Raw genomic sequence first — 20,937 nt, forward strand, 5'->3', positions numbered from 1 at the left:
TTGACAACAGAGTTAGCAGGGCATGGTGGTCAAATAGGTACCCAGTTGCTTTTCCATTACAATTCCATACCTTACAATTCTGGCTGATTGGTCCGCCCTCTCATCCCACTCACCCCACATGGAGGGCCCTGCACCACCTGTGTTTATTGTCCTTGCTCCTTCTCCTAAATTGGATTCTGCAAAAATATGTCGAGCAGCTATTCTGTGCACTGAGGATTAAACACATGCACATACCACATGTGCGAGCAGCAGTTCCTCCCTCAAGAGATCCCAGCCCTAGAGGGGAAGACGGGCACAGAAACACCTAAAGGTGGCTCGGGGTAAATGTAGAAGGGGGCACGGAGTCCATCCGTGGTCCATGACCCCCACAAGAGGAGGTATCAGGGAAAGCTTGTCTGAGAGGGGAGAGCCTAGCAGAGTCGTGAAGGAATCTGTGTGCTTGGAGGCATGGGGACGGGGAGGGTCGTGGAGCAGTGGGAGATGTGGCTGGAGAGCTCAGCGGGGCCCTGGTTGTAGAGGAGTGGAGGCATTTACATCCGTGCACACCCCCTTGTTGTCAGCTCCCTGCTGCGCTTGTGCGGGGATTGAGGGTATCCCGAGGAGTCACTTAGGGGATGGATCCTGGATCCTGACTCAGGATTTAAGCAGCTTCCCATCCAGCACACCCCATTCCTTGGCCAGCTCTAGATGCTGCTTTTCTCTCCTCCATCTTCCTACACTTTACGTTTCTAAAACACACGAGTGCATTTCCCCCACAGAATGGAGAATTTATTAAAATGCACAAAAGTTATCCCAGCCATCCCTCAGCTCACCCCGGAAGGTGAGGATGCCCACAGGGTGCTGTGGCTCTGACCACAGACCTCAGCTTTTCCACCTGTAAAATGGGGGAGTATTCCTTACTTCCATGGGGTCTCCTGCACCTCTGGTATGCCGTAATTCCACAAAGCATTGTACACTGGTGAGATGGAAATGACAATACCTACTTGCTAGGTTGCCAAGGACAAGAAGGCACAACAGGAGTAAAACACCAAGAACCTGGTTTGAAGTGTGTGCTCAATAAGGTTGACTGTCCTCCTCCTTCATCATCATCATCATCACCACCATCCAAGCTGTATAGTTTACCATGGAGTCAGGTTAGAAAACCCACTACCTTGGTTAGTTTCCATGTCTCTTGTACAAGTCACCAATTGTCTGTTTTCAGAGCCGCCTGTACAATTCCCCCTTTGACCCGTGTGAGCACGGAGATCTGCTGAGGAGCTTGCAGACCTGTGCGAGGGAAGGGGAAAGGCTAACAGAGGCCACAAGGCAAAAGTCGACAGCTCACCCTGTCCCCACTTGGGTGCACGCGGGCAGCCAGGGGTGCAAGAGAAACGGCGTCTTGGCTGAGAATCCTTTGCCAACATGGTGAGCTGTTGGCTCAGGCTGGGGCAAGGTGCGCCACTGGTAGTGGACAATGGGCACTTGGCCTGGCGGCTGGGATGGACCCCTGCGAGAGACAGAAACACAAGTCTCCAAGGGCTGCAGGCATGGTCGTGAGGTCACTCAGCCCAGGCCTGGGCTCCCCCACCCCAGGCAGCTTCCAAAGGCTGGGGATGGTGTCCTGGAGACTGGGCTGGTGCTGGGCCCAGGCATGGCGCCTCCAGCAGATGCTCCACGGAGCCCTCCCCATGCCCAGGGAAGAGAAAAGTGCCAGGCGCTGGGAAGAGCTGCTGGCAGGAAGGTACGTTCTCCCCTGCCCTGTGCATAGCATCCTTTTGTGGACCTCACAAAAGGTAGACAAGGGGTGGGGAATCGTATGGCACCAAATGTCGTCCAAAGCACCTCTATCATCAGAAATTCTTGGGTCAGCAAGGTTTTAGATTAGACTACCATTGTTGCCATCAGAACTTTCCCAGTACATTCTGCTCCAGATAAACCTGAGTTTGCATGTTCACAAAAATCCCATGACCTCACTGCCCATGCACTTAGCCATATAACCAAAAGGAGAACAGAGCTCTGAGGCCAGCCCTGAACTAGTGCTTCATTGGGCCTCATCTCACTTAATCCTCAGAATGACCCCTCAGAATATCCCCTTTGCACCTATGAGAAAATGGTAGCATGAGGCAGATTCATTTGCCTTAGACCATAATAAGCAGCAGAGGCAGAATCTGAACGCAGATCTGCCCAAGGCCACTCCCTACACCATCATCAAGCCATCAGGTTCCCATGTGCATTTGTAGGTGACTTTGGCATGGGGACACCATTGGGTTCTGAATTTCTTTTTTAGTTTCAACAGTGCAGGGACACAGAGCTGGTGTTGAATCAACGCTTGTGAGTGGGATTCTGAGGGGTCTGTAAGAAGCTGCATTTTGGTGTATGGATCTCTTGTCAGGGCTGGCGATGGCTGCTGGACATACCGAATTGAGGTACTTTACTCTCGGACTTTCTGTCACTTGCGAAACTTCAGGGAAGAGATAACTTACTATAAACCTAGAGAAGCTGGAGGAAATGCCATAACAGATATGTGTCTAGATGGATGGATGAGAGGAGAGGATTGAGTTGGGTGGAGGGTCACGCAGGGAGAATCTTTAAGCCCTCGCAGACTAGGATAAGCTAGGCAACCTGGGGTCCCTGAGCCAGCCTGCCCTCAGGCCCTAACCCCAGTGTTCCTAGAGTTTGACATCCAAGCCCTTTTGTTTTAAGTGAAGCGATAACACAGGCTATGGAGGCAACCAGGACTGAGTGGAACTGATCTGGGAATACCCATACCTTCAACTGTATATTGGAGATACCACCTAGTTTAAGGGTTTGCCGTGGAGATGAGATGAAATACTGTACAAAGAACCTGGCCCAGTACTCTAAACATTGTCCTCCAGCAATACGAGTTTACTTTCTCACTTGTCTTCCTTGACACATCGCCTGTCCTTTGCCTTGACAAGGGCAGACAGGCTACAACCAGGTACAAACAAGCAAGGAACCCCTGCATTCCTTTTCCTCCAACTAATTTCAGGATTTCAAACTCCAAAAGAACAAGGACTGATCTTTCTGTATTTTCTCCAGGCAGAACTAGGCACACAGTCATTTACAATAAATGCTGCTTGGTAACAGGTAACGCCTCCAGAGCTTATCCTGGCCTCTTGCTAAAGGAAATCAAAGGCCAAAAGTCCCCCTGGCAAGAGAAGCAATAATAGTGGGCTCTTAATTCCATCAAAGGACCTGGAGGGAAGCCATCCTCTCTACAAGAGGAAGAGGCTCTTTCTTACTCTGTTTCCAGCTCCCTATAGAGTAAAAGCGTGAGGTAGGGAGTGAGTCTCTCCTCCCACGCCTTTGAAGAGCCTAACCAGCAGAGAGAGAGGTGTGACCCATGCTCTGGGCAGTAACTGTCTCCAGAAGCCCTGTCTCTGACACTTGGGATCTTTAATATGTGGGCTTCTGGTGCTTTTAATGGGCTTTTCCCTGAGCTTAGCTTGTAGAGCTCTGGAAGCTTGAAGTCAAATTCTAGAGAGACCTATAGGGAGATGGCCCAGGAAAGTCCCCTTTCTCATAAAATTTCTGTTGCAGAGGACATTGGTGCTCTGGTCACATCCTTCTTCCAGCTGGTGCACCCATCCCCAGCTGCTGGGAGTGTTGGCTTAACAGCTTATAGCTGCACGCTTCTCCTGAGAAGTATGTTTGGCCAATGGAGGCCCTTGGAACAATTGTCAGCCCCCAGGGACAATTGTCAGCCAATGGCTGATTGATATGGGGGTACAACTAGCCATCCTCTCTCGAGGTGGGACAAGGTGGTGTCACTTACCCTCGGGGTGGGATATGGTGGTGGTGTTAGAGCTCCCCATGGGATAGGATTGAGGCTTGACTTCAGCTGAACTCATATTCAGCTTAATCTTTGTTTAGATTCCTCCTTCATCCTATCTTGGGGTCCTCACTCCCTTATACATTTTCTCCAGATCTCTCCCTTAATACAGCTGTTACATAGAACCCCTGTCTCAGGCTCTGCTTTGAAGGAAACTGACCTAAGACACTGTCCTCCCCCACCTCTCAGAAGTCTTCCTCAAACAGCCAGTGTGCCAATGGAACACATATATATACAACGTCAATGTCAAAACATACCTAGAAGAGATGCTTGCATGCCTCCATCAGTTGAAGAGGCAATGAGTAACCAACAGCCTCATCCAGCCTGGGGGGGAATTCCGGCTTCTAAACCTGCCAAGGCCCCAGGAACCAGAGAGAGCATTCCTCTAGGTCACTGCAATCTGGAGAACCAGAACCTGGGTCAAGGTCACAACTTAGGAAGCCAGCAGGTCCTGAGTCCACCCTACTATCCTTCTACCACTCAGCTTGGGGTCCAGGCCTTCTCTGAATACAGCCAAGGTCACGTCAATCAAGCCTCCACTCCCACCCCCACCCCCCAGTGGAACTTTGATAGTCTCCCTAAGGAAAGAGGGAGACCAAGGATTGGAGACTGTGATGACTTCAAACCAGGCAGGAAATGAAGTTCCCAAGGAAAGTGAGTACTCCAGAGGCAGAAAATCTCCCCCATTGAATTGTCTCACCTCAGTGATCTGGCAGAAGTTTGCAAGGTGATGCTGTGGTTTAGGGAAAGGGGACGTGCTACACACGGGGAATTGGGGGATCTCTCGGTGACTGCTGAATCTCCACTAGCATTCATTGCACATAGACCAGCTGGGTGACTTCCTCCCGCCAACTCAGGGGGAGCCTGCAGGTTAGACAGGCCCCTGAGAGAAGGGAAGGCAGACACCCGGGGAACCTGTCTCCAGGGAAGGTCATGGACAGGGAGAGGATGAACACTTTGTCCCAAACAATGAGCACATGCTGGACTCCATCCAAGGTGGGGAGATATAACTCTCCTCGGGAATGTGATTAGCATTGCAAGAGCCAGGTGGGCGGACCAAGAGGAGATAAAGGTCACAGGAGGGTGGGCAAGGAATCCAGCTGCCTGCCGGAGGCTGTGACACCAGCGAGAGACCCCTCTTCCCTCCCCTCCCCCTCAGTCAGGGAACCAAGCGGCGGAGTTGAGGTCAGCACAGCCCACACGAGGGAAGAACACACATGACCGGAAGGAAGTTAGGATGATACTGATGACAAGAGGCGAGGGAGCACCAGTTTCAAAGCTGTCAAGAACATCAAACTCTCAGAAGACAGAGTCAAAACAGATGAAATGTGTAAAGAGCATGGTGGGGGAACAACAAAATGAAACATAGAGGGAATGAAAACATTGTCTCTAGCTTGATTGGAGGGAAGATATAAAGGCAGAGTGGAAAAGGTGACGGGGAAGGTGCAGGCAATAAAGCCAGAGAAAAAAGGAATGGAGCTCCAGAACAAGGACTCCACATCGCTGGAGCTTCTAAAGGCTACCCATTTTATCCACAGATTCATGGGTACCAGCTCCTCTAAAGGGATTGTTTTTTGTTAAAATTGTTTTATGGAAAAGCAAGGCGACCAAAAGTTGCAAAGGAGAGCTAAGGCTGAGGCTTATTTGATGGAAACCTCTGTGTTTCAGTATTTATAAGTACACAAGGACCTGGGGATTAAAAGCTAAAGTTTCAGGATCTGTCTTTCATAGAAGCTGGTTAAGGGGAACACTCTTTCCCAAGAAAATAAATAAAATGACGAAAACGTTGAAAATGTTGGACTGAGTTCAACATGCATGTAGAAGACACAGGCGGTACTCATGTGGCTTCGCCTGGAAGCCCGCTTGGGCTCAGCTCTGTTGTACACTGTGGGAGGCACATGCCTGACATCGGCCCAAGCCACTTAGGACATGGGTGATTTTTATTTTATTTTATTTTATTTTATTTTATTTTATTTTATTTTATTTTTTGACCTGGGTGATTTTAAGCTGGATACTTCACCTCAGAGCTTCAATGTCCTCTGGTGACTGCTGGGAATAGTAATGCCTACATCCTTCTGTCATGACGAGGGTCAAGTAAGATGAACTACGCCAAGCGCCCAGCATGTAACAGGCCCTCTACAATGCCTCTTTCCTTCCCCCACGCTCAGAAGAGTAGCTTCAGGAGTGAGACCATGAAGTCAAGAAACCAGGCCGGTGCTAAACAACAATGTACGAAAACAGCAAAGAAACGCCCCTAGAAAATGTAATGAGGAAGCACTATTAAGTGATGCCGTCAACACAAGGACAGATTATTGCTAGGGAGAAAAAGTGAAAACCTTCCCGATATGGAACAAAAGAAAAATGCTGAAAAATTATTAAGTCTTTAAATTCAGAATGCAATTCACCCCCAACATGAAAACTGCTAGCTAAAGATAATATGATATTTTAGGGTTAGAGAACAAAGCATGTCCCCAGGCTCAGTATGGAAATGACAGAGACCCAAGACCACCTGAACTGTGAAAGTCCAATTGTAAGGACCTTCTGGGAAATTTTGGAGGAGGACTTGGGAAGGCCTGAGATCAAGGCTTCAACATAAAAAGGAATTACTTTGTAAGTTTTATAAAACGGCAAAGACAGGAGTGAAAGTGGGCACAAGATAAAGAGACCCAAGAGAGTTATGGCCATGGCCGATGGGGTTAACTACCAGGGCAGATGGCCCCTCTTTGGAAATGGTGTGTATGTGTGATGAATCTGGACTCAGATGGGATCTCCCTTCATAAGACTTTCATGCTAATGTGCTGGAGGTGCAGTTAACGTTGGGATTTAAGATATATTTAGGGGATTTGAATCTCTGGACTGACAATGTGATAGCCAGGTCCTGAACCTCAACAGACTCCAGCACCTACAATCTGATTTATTGGACTTACCACACTCAGCTAAGATGGAGTTGAAGAAGGACAATCACTACACCATGGAGCCTAGAGTGATTACAACTGAAAATGGGAGGATTGCATCCAGCATCCATGTGGAATTTGAGCCTCCTCTTGACATAGAGGTGCAATGGACACAACCAATCCAATGTCCACATAGAAGAGGTGGTATTGGATTGAGAAAAATGGACATGGTGGACGATGGGTATGGGGAAAGGCAGGAAGAGATGAGAGGTGGAGGTGTCTTTGGGACATGGAGCTGCCCTGGATGGTGCTTCAGAGGCAATCACCGGACATTGTAAATCCTCACAGGGCCCACTGGATGGAATGGAGGAGAGTATGGGTCATGATGTGGACCATTGACTATGAGGTGCAGAGGTGCCCAAAGATGTACTTACCAAATCCAATGGATGTGTCATGATGATGGGAACGAGTGTTGTTGGGGGGGGAGAGGGGGGGGGGGGGAGCGGGGTTGAATGGGACCTCACATATATATTTTTGATGTAATATTATTACAAAGTCAATAAAAAAAATAAAAAAAAAAAGAAAGTGGGCACAAGGGATCAATAGCATGAGTTAAGGACTAATGGGACAATATCTTAGAAATAACAAATATGGTGAAAAGAATTGTCATTAGGTGATTAATGATAAAATCAAGGCCATTTAGTAAAAAATAAGAACGAAAAATATTTACAAGCAAGCACATAGGGATCCAGGTAATGGATAAGCGGTACTTTGTGCTCTGAGGTCTCTTTGTTTTGTTTCATCTGCAATGTTTTAAAATGAATGGAACATCGCCATCCCAGGGTCCTCAGGATGGAGGGATAAACTATGAATTAGAGTGGACTTACTGGTATTCTACTATAGAATTCCATTCTAGCAATGGAAGAAATTATATCATTGATGTGGAGGCAGTGGCCACAGGAGTTACTGAAGGCAGGGAGAGGGAAAAAGAGGTGTGATATTGGGGCGTTTTGGGGACCTGGAGTTATCCTGAATGATATTGCAGGGTCAGATGCAGGACATTATATATCCTGCCATAACCCACTGAATGGACTGGGGGAGAGTGTAAACAACAGTGTAAGCTATAATCCATGCTGTGTAGCAATGCTCCAAAATGTATTCATCAAATGCAATGAATTTACCACGCTAATGAAAGAACTTGTCGATGTGGGAGAAGTGGAGGGTGTGGGGAGTGGGATATATGGGAACCTCTTATATTTTTTAATGTAACTTTTTATGTGATCTATGTATCTTTAAAAGAAAAAATAAGACAATGAATAGAGTATGATAGAAAGGGGAACAAACAAACAAAACAGACAGTAGAATGGTCATAAAGAGAAGAAGGAATAATGGTTTGGAAATAACATTTATCATTCCTAAAAGGTGTTTTCAGTGGGTTTATTTAGGCAGCTCAATTTACATATTACTACTAAAAGATTTCCCAGTTCATGCCATGGCAGTGTGGACCCCCAGCCCCAAATTAATGAGGGAGGGTCTCGAGGATAGAAACCAAAGCCATTTAGTACAATCAACCAGGACTACAGTATTTCTGGCAACAGCCAAGTAGGTGCAGGGTGGGGGGAGACGGCCACTTATCTCATGTCTCTCATTTATGCACTCAAATGCATGTTGGGTGCCTGTTGTGTGCAAGCACTGTGCCGACTGTGGGGGGCGCAGTGCTTCCCCCAAAGTGTTCAGTTCTGGAGGGGAAACAGGCATGCTGGCAGTGGTGACACAAGAGGATCTCTGCCTGCATGGGGTGCAGGGGAATTTCAGGGCTGGAGCCAGAGGAGCACTTGGAGGTCATCGAGTCCACCCATCCCTTTGACAGATAAACAGAGGCAGAAAGAAATGAAGTGGCTCCTACAAACTCATCAGCCAGTGGCAGAGCCAGGGCTAAACTGGATCTTCTGGTAACAAATCTTAAGGCTTTCTCAATATACTGATATAAAAATCTGTTTTATTTCTGTAAACTGTTTGGCAGCCTCCACAACAGTGTGTATGTATATCAGTAGATTGTCATATTTCAAGGTAACAGTTTCCACACATTTTATTATAATGCATCAACTTGCCTTCCTTCTGCCCCTATTGCTCACCTTGTATGATCAGGCATATTCATTCCCAAAATAAGTGGGGAGTGTATCAAAGGACAGTATCAAGAAAGTGAAAAAACAACCTACCAAATGGGAGAAAGTACTTGGAAACCATGTATCCAATAAAGCTTAATATCCAGAATACATAAAGAACTGCTTCAACTCAACACAAAAAGACAATTTAGAAAGTGGGTAAAGGACTTGAATAGACATTTCTCCAAAAAAGATATACAGATGGCAAATAAGCACATGGAAAGATGCCCAACATCACTAAACATAACCATTAGGGAACTGCAAATCAAAACCACAATGAGATACCATTTTACACCCACTAGAATGGCTACCACTTAAAAAACAGAAAACGAGTGCTAGTGAGGATGTGGAGAAAGAGGAACCCTCATTCGTTGTTGGTGGAAATGCAAAATGGTGCAGCTGCTGAAGAAGACTGTTTGGTAATTCCTCAGAAAGTTAAGTATAGAATTGCCATATGACGAAGCAATCCCACTTCTAAGTATATATTCAAAAGAATTAAAAGCAGGAACTTAAACTGATGCCTGCACACCAGTGTTCATAGTGGCATTATTCACAAGAGCTGAAAGGTGGAAGCAACCCAAATGCTCATCAACAGAAGAATGGATAAATAAAATATGGCATAGCCATACAATAAAGTATGATTCAGCCATAAAAAGGAGTCAAGTTCTGACACATGCTACAACATGGATGAAACTTGAAGACATCATGTTGAGGGAAATAAGCCAGACACAAGGGGACAAATATTTTATGATCTCACTGGCATGAAATAATTAGAATAAGCAAATTCATAGAGTCATTTTCAATACAGTTTACCAGGGGTAAGGGTTGGTAATGTGGAGTTAATACCTCATTGGTACAGAGTTTCTCTTTGAGGTGGTGGAAAAGTTTTGGTGTTAGATAGCATTGAGGATAGCACAACATTGTGAGTGTATTTAACCCCACTGAACTGCATACTTGAAAATAGCTAAAATGATTAATTTTTTAGGTTAGCATCTCTTTAGTTAAAACAAAATTTTTTAAATTAGAGAAGTTATAGGTTTATAGAAAAATCATGTAAAACATTGCAACATTCCCAAATACTCTCCACCTATTATTAACACTTGGTATTTATGTGGCACCTTCCTTACAATGAGAGAATCTTATAACTGTGGTATTAACTATAGTCTATAGTTTTTACATTAGGGCATATTTTTTTCCAATATACCACCCTATTATTAACACCTTGCATTGACGTGTTAGATTTGTTAGAATTCATGAAAGAACATTTTTCTAATTCCACTAACTATAGTCCATTGTTTACAATAGGGTTTACCGTGTTGTAAGTCCTGTTTTATCTTTTAATTTTTATTCTAGTAGCATATATATGACCTAAAATTCCCCCCTTTTAACCACATTCACATATATAATTCAGTGCGGTTAATTACATTCACAATGTTGTGCTGCCATTATCACCTAAAATGATTACTTTCAGATTGTATATTTTTTACCACAGTAGAACTGTACAACACAAAGAGTGAACCCTAATGTAAATTATGGACTTTAGTTAATAATATAATAATAATAATGTTTCATCAATTTGTAATAAAGTTATCAAACTAATGCAAAAATGTTAATAATAGGGAAACCTGAGGAGGGGCATGGGAACTCTGTACTTTCTGCATGATTTTTTTGTAAACGTACAATTGTGCAATAGGAGAAGGAGGAGGAGGAGAAGGAGAAGAAGGAAGAGAAGAAAGAGGAGGAGGAGGAAGAGGAGGGGAAAAGAAGGGAAAGAAGGCCAGGGAAGAGTCCGCAAGAGCCAAAGCAGGTGGGTGCAGAGTGCGCTCTAGCAGGCATGGCCCCCTCCACTCCTGAAGCCCATGCAAATCTATGTCAGATCCTTAGGCCATGGGTGGGAATCTTTTCCGTGCTTTCAAATGTTATGTAAAGGGAATCCTCCTGTCCCTAGAATCCTTGTAAACTCCTCTCCCCTGTCAGTGCTGCTGACTGTCCAAATCCACCAAGCCTGCTCATCAGCCTGAAGGCGGCTCTGCTGTGAAGCTTCCACCACCAAGGGCAGAGCTCTGGGTGAAGATTCCGCAGGAGAAAGATGCCATTGCTCTCCTCCTGTTGCCCATGAGTAAAGCCTGGACTTTCGGGGACTATTATCCACTTGGTGATCTTTTCCCCTGGGTTAAAAGCAGTGCTTGGCTCCCTCTGGTTTCCCAAGGAATAACAGCAGATGGGCATCAGAAGGCAGAATTAACTCGAGTCATTGCATGGTGTGTTCTCAATTGAGCGCCCTAGAGTAAACAATGGTGACATATTCCTTTAAGATTTCACTTCAGTCTGAGACAGAAAAAGAAGAGGCTTGTGGATAGCTGACCACAAGACCCTTAACATGCACACAAACCCTTAATCTTGTAACAAACCCCTAACAGGCACATGTGAACGCAGGCTGGTCACAAGTCTGGAGTCACAACTTTCCCCTAAGAAAGTGATATCAGTTCTACAAGTCCCTTGAAACATATGAATCAGGCCCCCACGGAGGCACCAGAAATTGCCCTGTACCTATTCCCATTCTTCTTTCCTTGCACCATCAAACAAGTGGAAAACAAGCAATCTCCCCTTAGTTATGCTGTCCAAGGAAGAAGAATTGGCCCTCTGCAAAAAATACACTCCAGGGACTCCAAAACACTTATGGGCACAAAAGACTACCCATTTAAACCATTCCAACCTTCACACTTGGACTTAGCAGCCAGATATGCTAGGCCGTGGTGGGCAGATTTCCATGAGAGGTAAAATGCTTGGCCAAATCACCCCAAATCCCAGACAGACAACCGGAAGATGTGCATTTGGTTACTGGATATGCAAATGATGTCTCTCCATCCTTAAAGAAGACTCGCTTATGTAGCTGCCCTCTGCACAGGATTGTGGCGGCCGAGTGTGACTTTGAACCATCTCTGCAGGAGCACCTTCTGCTATCTTCATAGACTGTCCAGGGGGTGTTTGGGAGGACTATAGGGACTTTGCCAGTTTTGTCCCTCTTGGATTTTTTGGCATGAGACCCTGGAGAATTATTACAACAGCTAAAATGCCATCGACAACAGCTTTGAGAGGTTATTATCTGGCAGGCACTGTTCTAAGAACTTTCCATGGGTCTTTTTCAATTCTCATAACTCTATGAGGGAGGTGCTTTTATTTTCCCCATTTTATAGATGAGGAAACTGAGTGTGAAACAAAAAGGCTGGGAAAATGCCAAGGCTAAGGGGGGTGGGGATACAGACCCTGTAGTTTGGCTCTGAAGCCTGTTTAACTACTGTTTCATGGAGATTGCCATGCCTGGGGATATTTTAGTTGAAAACTAATTTTTCCAAGAATGCTTATCATCTGATTTGATTTTAGCATCACATCCATTTTGTGAGATACTCAGAAGAGATATCAGTTGCATTCAGCGGAAGAATTTAGGGTACAGAGAAGTTAAGGAGTTGCAAGGTCTCTCCAGGGGGTGACTCCCCTCCCAAATTCCAACTGTGTTTTATTTTGATGTGCCCAAGGACTTTGAGAGCAAACTTGAGGACCTGCCCTGGCTTGGGGCTTCTCCAGATATGTAGAAGCCTAGATGCGCCTTCTGGGGTGAACAGTTGCAAGGGGGAGAGTAATAAGACCATAGACATATAAAAATAGGCTCTCATAAAACAAAAACAAAAAAATAATATGCAGAATGTGGGTAGTTGCTTGTGGACAAATATTTCTGACCAGTTTTCCACTGACTTGCCAGATATGCTTATAGACGGGAAGGTGAGGAGAGAGGAACAGAGGAAAGTGATAGACAGTAGGGACCCACAGAAGATGGCAATGCCACGAAGCCTGGGCAAAGCCACATCTGGGCCCAAGGCTTTGGATTAAAGGGACACAGGCTGGCTGGTCGGTGGTTACTGGTTACGTTAGGAGCACAAAAACCAGGTCCACTATGACCAACAGTTCTAGAAATGCAAACTTTTAGAGCTGGGCAGACTTCAGGAATATCCCCCAATCTTCTCATTTTATGATTAAGGGAACTGAGGCCCCAAGTGTGTGAGCACCTTAATTACCACCCATCTTAGGGCCAGTCCTGGGCTAGACCCACCCAGAGCCGCCTCCTTCCACGGCACCAGGACACCTCCCTGTCTGTGGACGGAACAGCCCTCAACCTTGGGTCTTCCTCCAGTTGACTTTATTTTTCAACTTTGGATTTCAAAATAAAATTACAGTCACAGGGAATTGCAAAGACAATGTACAGGAAGGCCCCATGTACCTTTCATCCTGCCTCCCCCAGCTGACTTTTTACACACATAGTCCACAATTTTAATATAACATCAGGTTGACACGGGAGTGATAGGCCCTGCCCTGAGAGTAACTGAAGGGCAATGTGACCTTTCTTTCTTTCATCTTATCCCACCCCCTTCACTGCCATGAACCCTAACACACACACACACATAGCCTCATCAGCAATAATTTTACTCCTGAATATTGCTAGAAAGATCACGATGCCAAGCTAATCAATTGTCTCAGCCAGCCTCTAGGCCCCAGAGACGCCTAGACTTTTCATTGCTATCGTTTAACCCTCAGCAGCCCAAGGTTTTATCCTGGTCTTCCAAAAGAGAGCCAAAATACTGTACTGGGGGCGGTGGACTTGGCCCAGTGGTTAGGGCAACTGTCTTTCACATGGGAGGTCAAACTGCAGGCCTCCTTGACCCGTGTGGAGCTGGCCCATACGCAGTGCTGATGCACGCAAGGAGTGCTGTGCCATGCAAGGGTGTCCCCTGCGTAGGGGAGCCCCATGTGCAAGGAGTGCACCCCGTAAGGAGAGCCGCCCAGTGTGAAAGAAAGTGTAGCCTGCCCAGGAATGGCGCTGCACACACAGAGAGCTGACACAACAAGATGATGCAGCAAAAAGAAACACAGATTCCCATGCCGCTGGCAACAACAGAAGCGGACGAAGAAGACGCAGCAAATAGACACAGAGAACAGACAACCGGGGTGGGTGGGGGAAGGGGAGAGAAATAAATAAATAAATCTTTAAAAAAAAATACTGTACTGGGAAGAAACCTGTACCTAAAATCATGTTGTAACGTGACATCTTTCAAAAGACTTGTCTGTGCTAATGGAAGCAGACACTTTGGAAAACTTCAGAAGGAAGGTCTTCCTCTTACGTGCACCACGCAGGACCAGAGCGGTTAAAGCAAGAGGAGACCAAGGCTCTACAGAATTTGAACAGCCAGAGCGAGCAGGTCCAGCTTGGAAAGGGGAGAGGAGAGAGCACGACAAATGAGGGGACTATGCACAAGAGAGATACCAGTTTAGCAATTAAAGTTGACATCGACTTAGACAATGCTTCTTTACTGAACAGAATAAAAATCCTGGGAAGGTGTGTGCCTATGTGAATAAAAGACACCTCTTTTTTTTTTTTTTTTTAGATTATTTTTTCTGGACAGAGGCACATGAAAGCAGGAGGGATGGGCAGTGGCGAAAGGCTGGGGCAAGTGCCAGGATCAATGGATCATGAGCTGATGCCATTAAGGCCACTGGTCATTCGTAACTCCAATCACACCTCCCAACATTTGGGGATTAGAAGTGCCCCAGAGAGAAAATATTCGTTCAATTCCCTTAGTGCCCATGTACTCAACTCTGGCTATGTGCCAGGCACTGCACCAGGCACCAGGGAGTTTAAAGAGGAATACTGAGGAGACCAAAAGGCAGACAGTGATGACTCAGGTGTTTAATAGTGGCACCCGCCACCCGCTGGGGTAGGGGTGCAGAAGGGAGGGAGTGGTGAGAATACGGGGCGCTTAGTAAGTTTGGGTGACACCGTGATTCGCATCGTAGATCCCCTACCTCAGTAGGCTGATCAGTGGAGAAAAGGAGGAGAGGGGTACCCAGGAGTCCCCACGAGAGGACACCTTTGCAGGGACCCCGAGATTGCCCACTCAACTCTGGACTAACCTGGCAAGAGGTCATGGTAAGAGGAACAGGAGCCTGCTGCCCAGGAAATGTGGCCCCTTTGGTTTTCTAGCCAGGACAGTCCCATCTGTTCCACGGGCCAAGCCCAAACTGTGCTCTGAGAAGGTGGGGCGGACAGGATGCTGGAGGGACTCATGGACCCAAGGACAAACTGCCATTGGATGTGAACTGGGACCAAGAGAGTGGACAAAACTCTATTTCTATGGAGAGAGAAAAAAAAGGCAGACTTGGCCCTGAACCTCAGAACCCTGTCTGAAGCCCAGCTCGTGTCCTCTGCGTTCCCACAGTGGCTTAAAATCCCTAAACTCTCGATGTATTATTTCTCCTTAGCAGGATATGCTTATTAAAATAAAGTTCATGGAATAGAAAATAATAATGATATCTATATAATATGCTTAACTGTTGTTGTTTTTTCTTGATATCTTGGACTTTACTTTTCACAGTTGATTTTAAATAGTGACATCCCCTAAAACCCCCATTTTACCCCCAATCTGAATTTCTTTATAATCCATGTGGTCTTACCACCTGGACCTGTGCAGTTCACCTTCTAATTTCTTATGCCCTCTCAAATCCTATCCCTCCTTCAAAATAATAGATTAATGGATTAAAAATATCAATAACCCTAAATAAAAGGCAGGTAAAAATAAAGAAGCAAGAGAAGGAGTGTTCTAGTTTCCTAAAGGTCAAAATAAAAACGAGCTCAAATTGCCTCACTAAACATATGTGTGTGCCCATATTATTGTACTTTCATCAAGACAGATTTGCGGATAAAACTATTTTTTTATCCGAAAACGATCCAGACTTGTTTGCATTGTTTAATGCTTTCAAATTGTTGGAAAAATAATTTGCTTGGACCTCTGGTTTCCTAGTGGAATAGTTTGTCGGATGCTGCTGCTGAAAGTCCCACTGCCACAGACCACTGCTCTGCCACATTTTGAGAGTCCAGCCCTTCCAGGGAGGGATGCACTGCCCTCAGTGGTGTGTACAGATGTGACTGCTCCATGCTGAGGACATAGAGCACTAACGCTTAGGGTACTTACTCCATGCCATGCTCAGAGCCAAGCTCTTCCAAGCACCCTCTGAGGAAGGAGCTATCATCATCCCCATTTAACAGATGGGGAAACTGAGACCTTCAGGAGTTAAGTAGCTCAAGTCTTACAGCTTAGACTCAGTGGGACCAGGATTTGAAGCCAGGCTGTCTGATTCTATGCTGGTCACAAGAGGTGCCCGTTAGGGGGAGAGGCTGGGAGTGACCGACAGGAGCTGGGTTTACAACGGGGAACGAAACATCGTCCCGGCTCTTGTGGAGCTCCTGACCTAAGGAGGGGGACCCCAGAAGAGAACACTTACACCATCAGGGATGAAGGCAGTGGTGAAGGGAGAGCAGTTGGGGGCGTGGGGAGCCCTAAAGAAGAGAGCGATGCTGACCACCCAAAGAAGGCAGCACAGAATGTATGCAGGCATGTGATAATTGACACAAAAGGGCAAGGGTGAGAAGATTCCCAGGCCACTGAGCAAGGAGCACTAAGAAAGAAAATGCTGAAGGACCCTACATCTAGAAAGCTGGCCCTCTGCTGACTTCATGAAGCAGGGCTAAAAGCACCAAGTGAACGGAATAGAAACGACTCGCTTGGGTGGTGGCATCTGCAGAGTGTTCAGAGTCCCCCTGCCTCTGGGCTTGCCACCCTCCCTTTGCGAGCTGGAAAAGCAGACCTTGCTCTGGGAAAGCCAGGGCAGCCCATCCAGGCCGCCATATGGCACCGCCCTTCCCCTCTCCTTTTTCTGTACTCGAGAGAATGAGGGGAGAGAGAGGTCAGTCGCTGGCCTGAACCCTGGACTCCTGACATCAGCGTTGCCTTGACATTGCTCAACCTTGGCCAAGTTGCTCCTGGCTTTCTCTGGCTGAGGATCAGCGAGTTCTCGGCTTGCATTCTCCTGGGCTCGGTGACCAGGTATGCTATAAGGTCCTCGTGTACAAACAGGGTGCAGCAGGAGGTCCCAGGGATCTGGACCCAGCACCCATCAGAGGAGAAAGGGGCTCTTGAGAAGTGAATGACTCTGGAAGGGAAGGCTGAGAGCCCTTGGCTGTCCAGAGGCTCATGGAAGTGTAGATCCATTCTACCAGCTCGCCCAGGCAGCAAGGGTACTCTCTCCAGCTGCTGGTAAATTGAGCCATACTCCTGTCTCTATGCCCTCACCTCCAGATTGGAGGAGAATTGAATTGGGGAGTTGAAGGCCCCCAGGCCCCTCCAGGCCTTTGGTGAGCTGAGGATCCCGGTCTGCTGCGGGGTGGGGTGGGGGTGGGGTTTCTGAGCACATCAGCCGACTCCAGCTTCAGCGATTCTGCCACAGTTTCCATTTTCGCTTTGTGAAATGATTCCCCTCTCCCCAGCTCTGCCCTGCCTTCCACTTTGCCCAGAACTGAAGTTGTACAGCAGCTTGAAAATGCTGGTGGCTTCACTGGTTTAATTTTTTTCCATAGCAGCCCTGAGGGGTTTTAACTCTTTCCTCTTGCAGAAACCCTGCTTTTGGAGTTGAATGTTTAAACTCTCACTGGGAGACTCATAAATATTCGGAGTCACTCTCTCCCTCTCTGTTTGATTAGGAAATGAGCCTTTAACTCAATGTAATCCCCAAGCCATTAACAAAAAAGCCCTCAACAGCTCCACTATTAGAATTTCACTCTTAACCCGCTGAGGATTGAATTAGATTAACATAACTACCCACAATCTGAGTTTATTTTCTGTGCCAGATAGAAATGTGTTTTTCAGGAAAGGCGAGAAGGGGGAGGGAAGGGAGGAGGGAGGGAAAGAGCAGGATAATGAAATGTAAAAATAGAGATAAAATAAAGATGGACAGATAAACTGTAGAAGTGAAGTGATAGAAAGAGGTGTGCCTGGTCTTTGGTTTAAAAATCCTGCGAGGGAGCGGATGTAGCTCAAGGTGGTTGAGCACCTGCTTCCCATATAGGAGGCCCTGGGTTCAATCCTCGATACCTAAAAAAAAAAAATTCTAAGCTACCATTCTTTAATTTATGGAATATTTGGAGAGACTCCAGTTATGTAAAGGTGTTTGAATTAGGGGAGCACTTGCCAGGTATTTGTGATTCCTTCTTCCTGGAGATTGATGATCCTGCACCTGAGCCTGCTGGATTCCAAAGCACCTGCTCGTTGGACCTACCACCCCCAATTTGGGAAGAGGCTGAGGCTGGGTTTCCATGTGCTCAAGGGAGGGGTACACATAAAACCACAGTGCATGTACACAAGAGACTGCTCACTCACATTCAGTGAAATAAACAACGCCAAGGATGGAATGGGCTGGAATTTGCAGACATGAAGTCACAGACATCCCCGTGACCAATTGCAATTGAGAAATCAGCTTGGGAAAAAATGACTTTGCTCGGAGCTGAGTCCACATAAAATTAATTGTTCTTGAAGCAGAAACTAAGTAATCAGAGGCTGCCATATGCAAATGCATCGAAGTTTCCCCCCAACTGTGTCTGTATAACTGAACCCAAAGGGGAAAAGCCATGTCCTGTACGTTATGAAAGCCAGGCCCACCCATTGCACTGCCAGACAAGCCCTCGTCCCCTCCAAAAGCATCCACAGGTAGCCAAAGAAAGGGGCGGTTCTTACCTAAACATTTCAACAAATATTCTTCTCTGTTAATGCTAATGAGAACACAGGACTTGTTCAGGAATGCATGACTCCCTCCCACTGCATTTATTCACGGGTACAGGGCAGTTAGGCTCCAGCGTGCATGGTGGAGAGGGACAGAAAATGTTTGCTCTTGTATTAAAAGGTTAAAAAATGTCACCCTTTCTCACAAAAGCCATTGAGATCTGAAAGTTATAGGATAGTTCAGCTTTGCAAACAGCTGACTGCTCCGGTATCTGAATGCAATGTCTCAATCATTTGATTCACTTGAGCTTTAATTAACAATAACCCACCAATTCCCACTCCAGCATTATTGTGGGAAAACCATAGCAGGATATGTTTATCGAAATAGAGTCATGGAATAGAAAAAAATAATAAGCCTACATATATAATGTTTAACTCTTGGGGATTGCTTTCTTGATTTTTTTGGACTTTGCTTTCCATGGTAGATTTTAAACAGTGGCATTTCCACCATTTAAGATTAAACTCCTTTTCCTGGATTTCTCCACTGTGACTGTGATCTTATGGCCTGAACACTTGCAGTTTACCTTTTAATTTCTTATTCCCTTCAACCCCTCCTCCAAAATAATAAGTGAATGGATTAAGAATATCAATAATCCTAAACAGGATTCAGGTGAAAATAAAGAACCAAGAGAAGGAAAGTTCAAGTTTCATGAAGGTCAAAATAAAAGTGAGACCAAGTTGCCTCTCTAAACATATACATATCTCCATATATATACATACACATATACATACATACATATATATATATGTCCATATTATCTAACTTTCATCAAGTTAGATTTGCTGATAAAACTATTTTGGTTTTAGCCCCCAAACAATCCCAACTTATTTGCTTTGCCTAGTGCTCTTTAAATTGTGGAAAAACATTCTTTCTTAGGGTATTGCTCTCCCAAGCAAATCAAGAAGTATGCCTTAGCAATATAAAGACTATGGTAACCATAGCATTAGTAAACAGAAACAAGTATTATAAGACTTGTAAAATGAATGAGATCAATTTTTTAAGTTGCACATAATATGCATTAAGCACCATCACACAATTCTTTTCAAAACTCAAAGGGCTGCTCTTCCTTTGTGAATAACAGAAAGCCAATGTCCCCAAGTGCAGGGCTTTTAGTTTCTACGGGCCATCCTCCAGAAACTGAACTCGGAAAGGTCCCCCAGAAAGCCTGCGGCGCGCCGGGGGCGGGGACGGCCGGCCAACGCCGGGGGTGCCGCCTCCGCGAGCCGCGCGCTCTGCGCAGGGTCTGAAACGAGCACAGCTTCGACGAGGACCGTGAGCTAGAGTTTCCTCCACCGTGCAGGACGCAGAGCCCCACACACCTGACTTCGTTCCTTTCAGACTCTTCCTCCCCCGCCCCGCACCCCCGCCCCAATTCCCCTTTCGGGACGAAGAAAATGCAGCCAGAGAGTGAGCCCGCGAAAGCCTCGAAGGCAAGACAGGTCGTCCGCTCTCATCTCCACTTCTCAAAGCAAACTCGCTCCGCGGAGCAAAGACAAAAAAAAAAAAAAAAAGTCCTCTTCCTGGGGCTCGGTGGAAAAGCCTGGTCCTCGGGACTGTCGCTGTCACTCCCGGGCTGAGCCCGCACCTGCTGGGAACGCCCGGCACTACCTGCCCGTGCGCACGGGTCTCCCTCGGTCACCTTCCCCGCTCGCCCGACACTGGGGCTGCCCGCAGACCAAAGTTTTCACGCTGGGCGACACAGCCACCCCGCTGAGCCGCGAGGAAACTTTCCCTCGCCCTTTTGATTTACTTACTCGATCTCAGCGAAAATAAATACAAAGAAAAGGGCGCCTACGGACTCCAAATGCGCGCGGGTAACCATCCCACCCGCCGCGCCGGGTCCCTCTGACCTTCCCGCGCCCGGCTGAGAGAGGCAACGTTCTCCTCTCGGCCCCACAGAGATGCTTTGAGTGCTGAGAACCAGGAGGAGAGAACAGGCATGGGAAGATATTTTTATCCATTACAAAGAGAGAGAGAGAGAGAGAGAGGGAAGGGGCTGTTGGAAAATAGAGCTGGAAGGGACGGGCAGGGTCTGGGGAAAGCAGGGGAGAAGTTGAGTTACTTACATGCCCGGGGCTGGGGGAGGACAGGGCTGGCTGGACCCCTCAGGTGATTTGTGGCTCGGCTCCTCGGGCACCAGCTGACAGTCCCCTGTCTGTGTCTCTCTTTGTGACTAAGGACACAGTACTCCCAACCTATAAATAGATCCCGACTCTGTGATTGATATAACAGGCAGCTGACAAAAAAAAAAAAAAATCCTACAACCATAACCAGGTCTTTAACAAAACGGCCAAAAGCTCAGGGCTTCCAACTCTACCAAGCCCCATGCCGATGTTTCCACATCCACTGATGGGCCCAGGTAAGGGGGGAGGGGGGTGAAAAA

The 20,937-nt window shown here is 46.5% G+C and overlaps 1 protein-coding gene across 1 annotated transcript in view; it reads right to left on the reverse strand.

Annotated features, from left to right (window-relative positions):
- Positions 1-20,734, reverse strand: part of ESRRB (estrogen related receptor beta) — a 185,558-nt gene extending 164,824 nt beyond the window's left edge. Inside the window, exon 1 of the mRNA XM_004453571.5 lies at positions 20,621-20,734. Within this exon, the coding sequence (XP_004453628.1) occupies positions 20,621-20,622 (2 nt within the window). The 5' untranslated portion in view covers positions 20,623-20,734. The remainder of the gene's footprint in view (positions 1-20,620) is intronic.
- Between the last annotated feature and the right edge of the window lie 203 nt (positions 20,735-20,937).

The sequence above is a fragment of the Dasypus novemcinctus genome, chromosome 3 (assembly GCF_030445035.2).
Source record: "Dasypus novemcinctus isolate mDasNov1 chromosome 3, mDasNov1.1.hap2, whole genome shotgun sequence".
NCBI classification, from domain to species: Eukaryota; Metazoa; Chordata; class Mammalia; order Cingulata; family Dasypodidae; genus Dasypus; species Dasypus novemcinctus.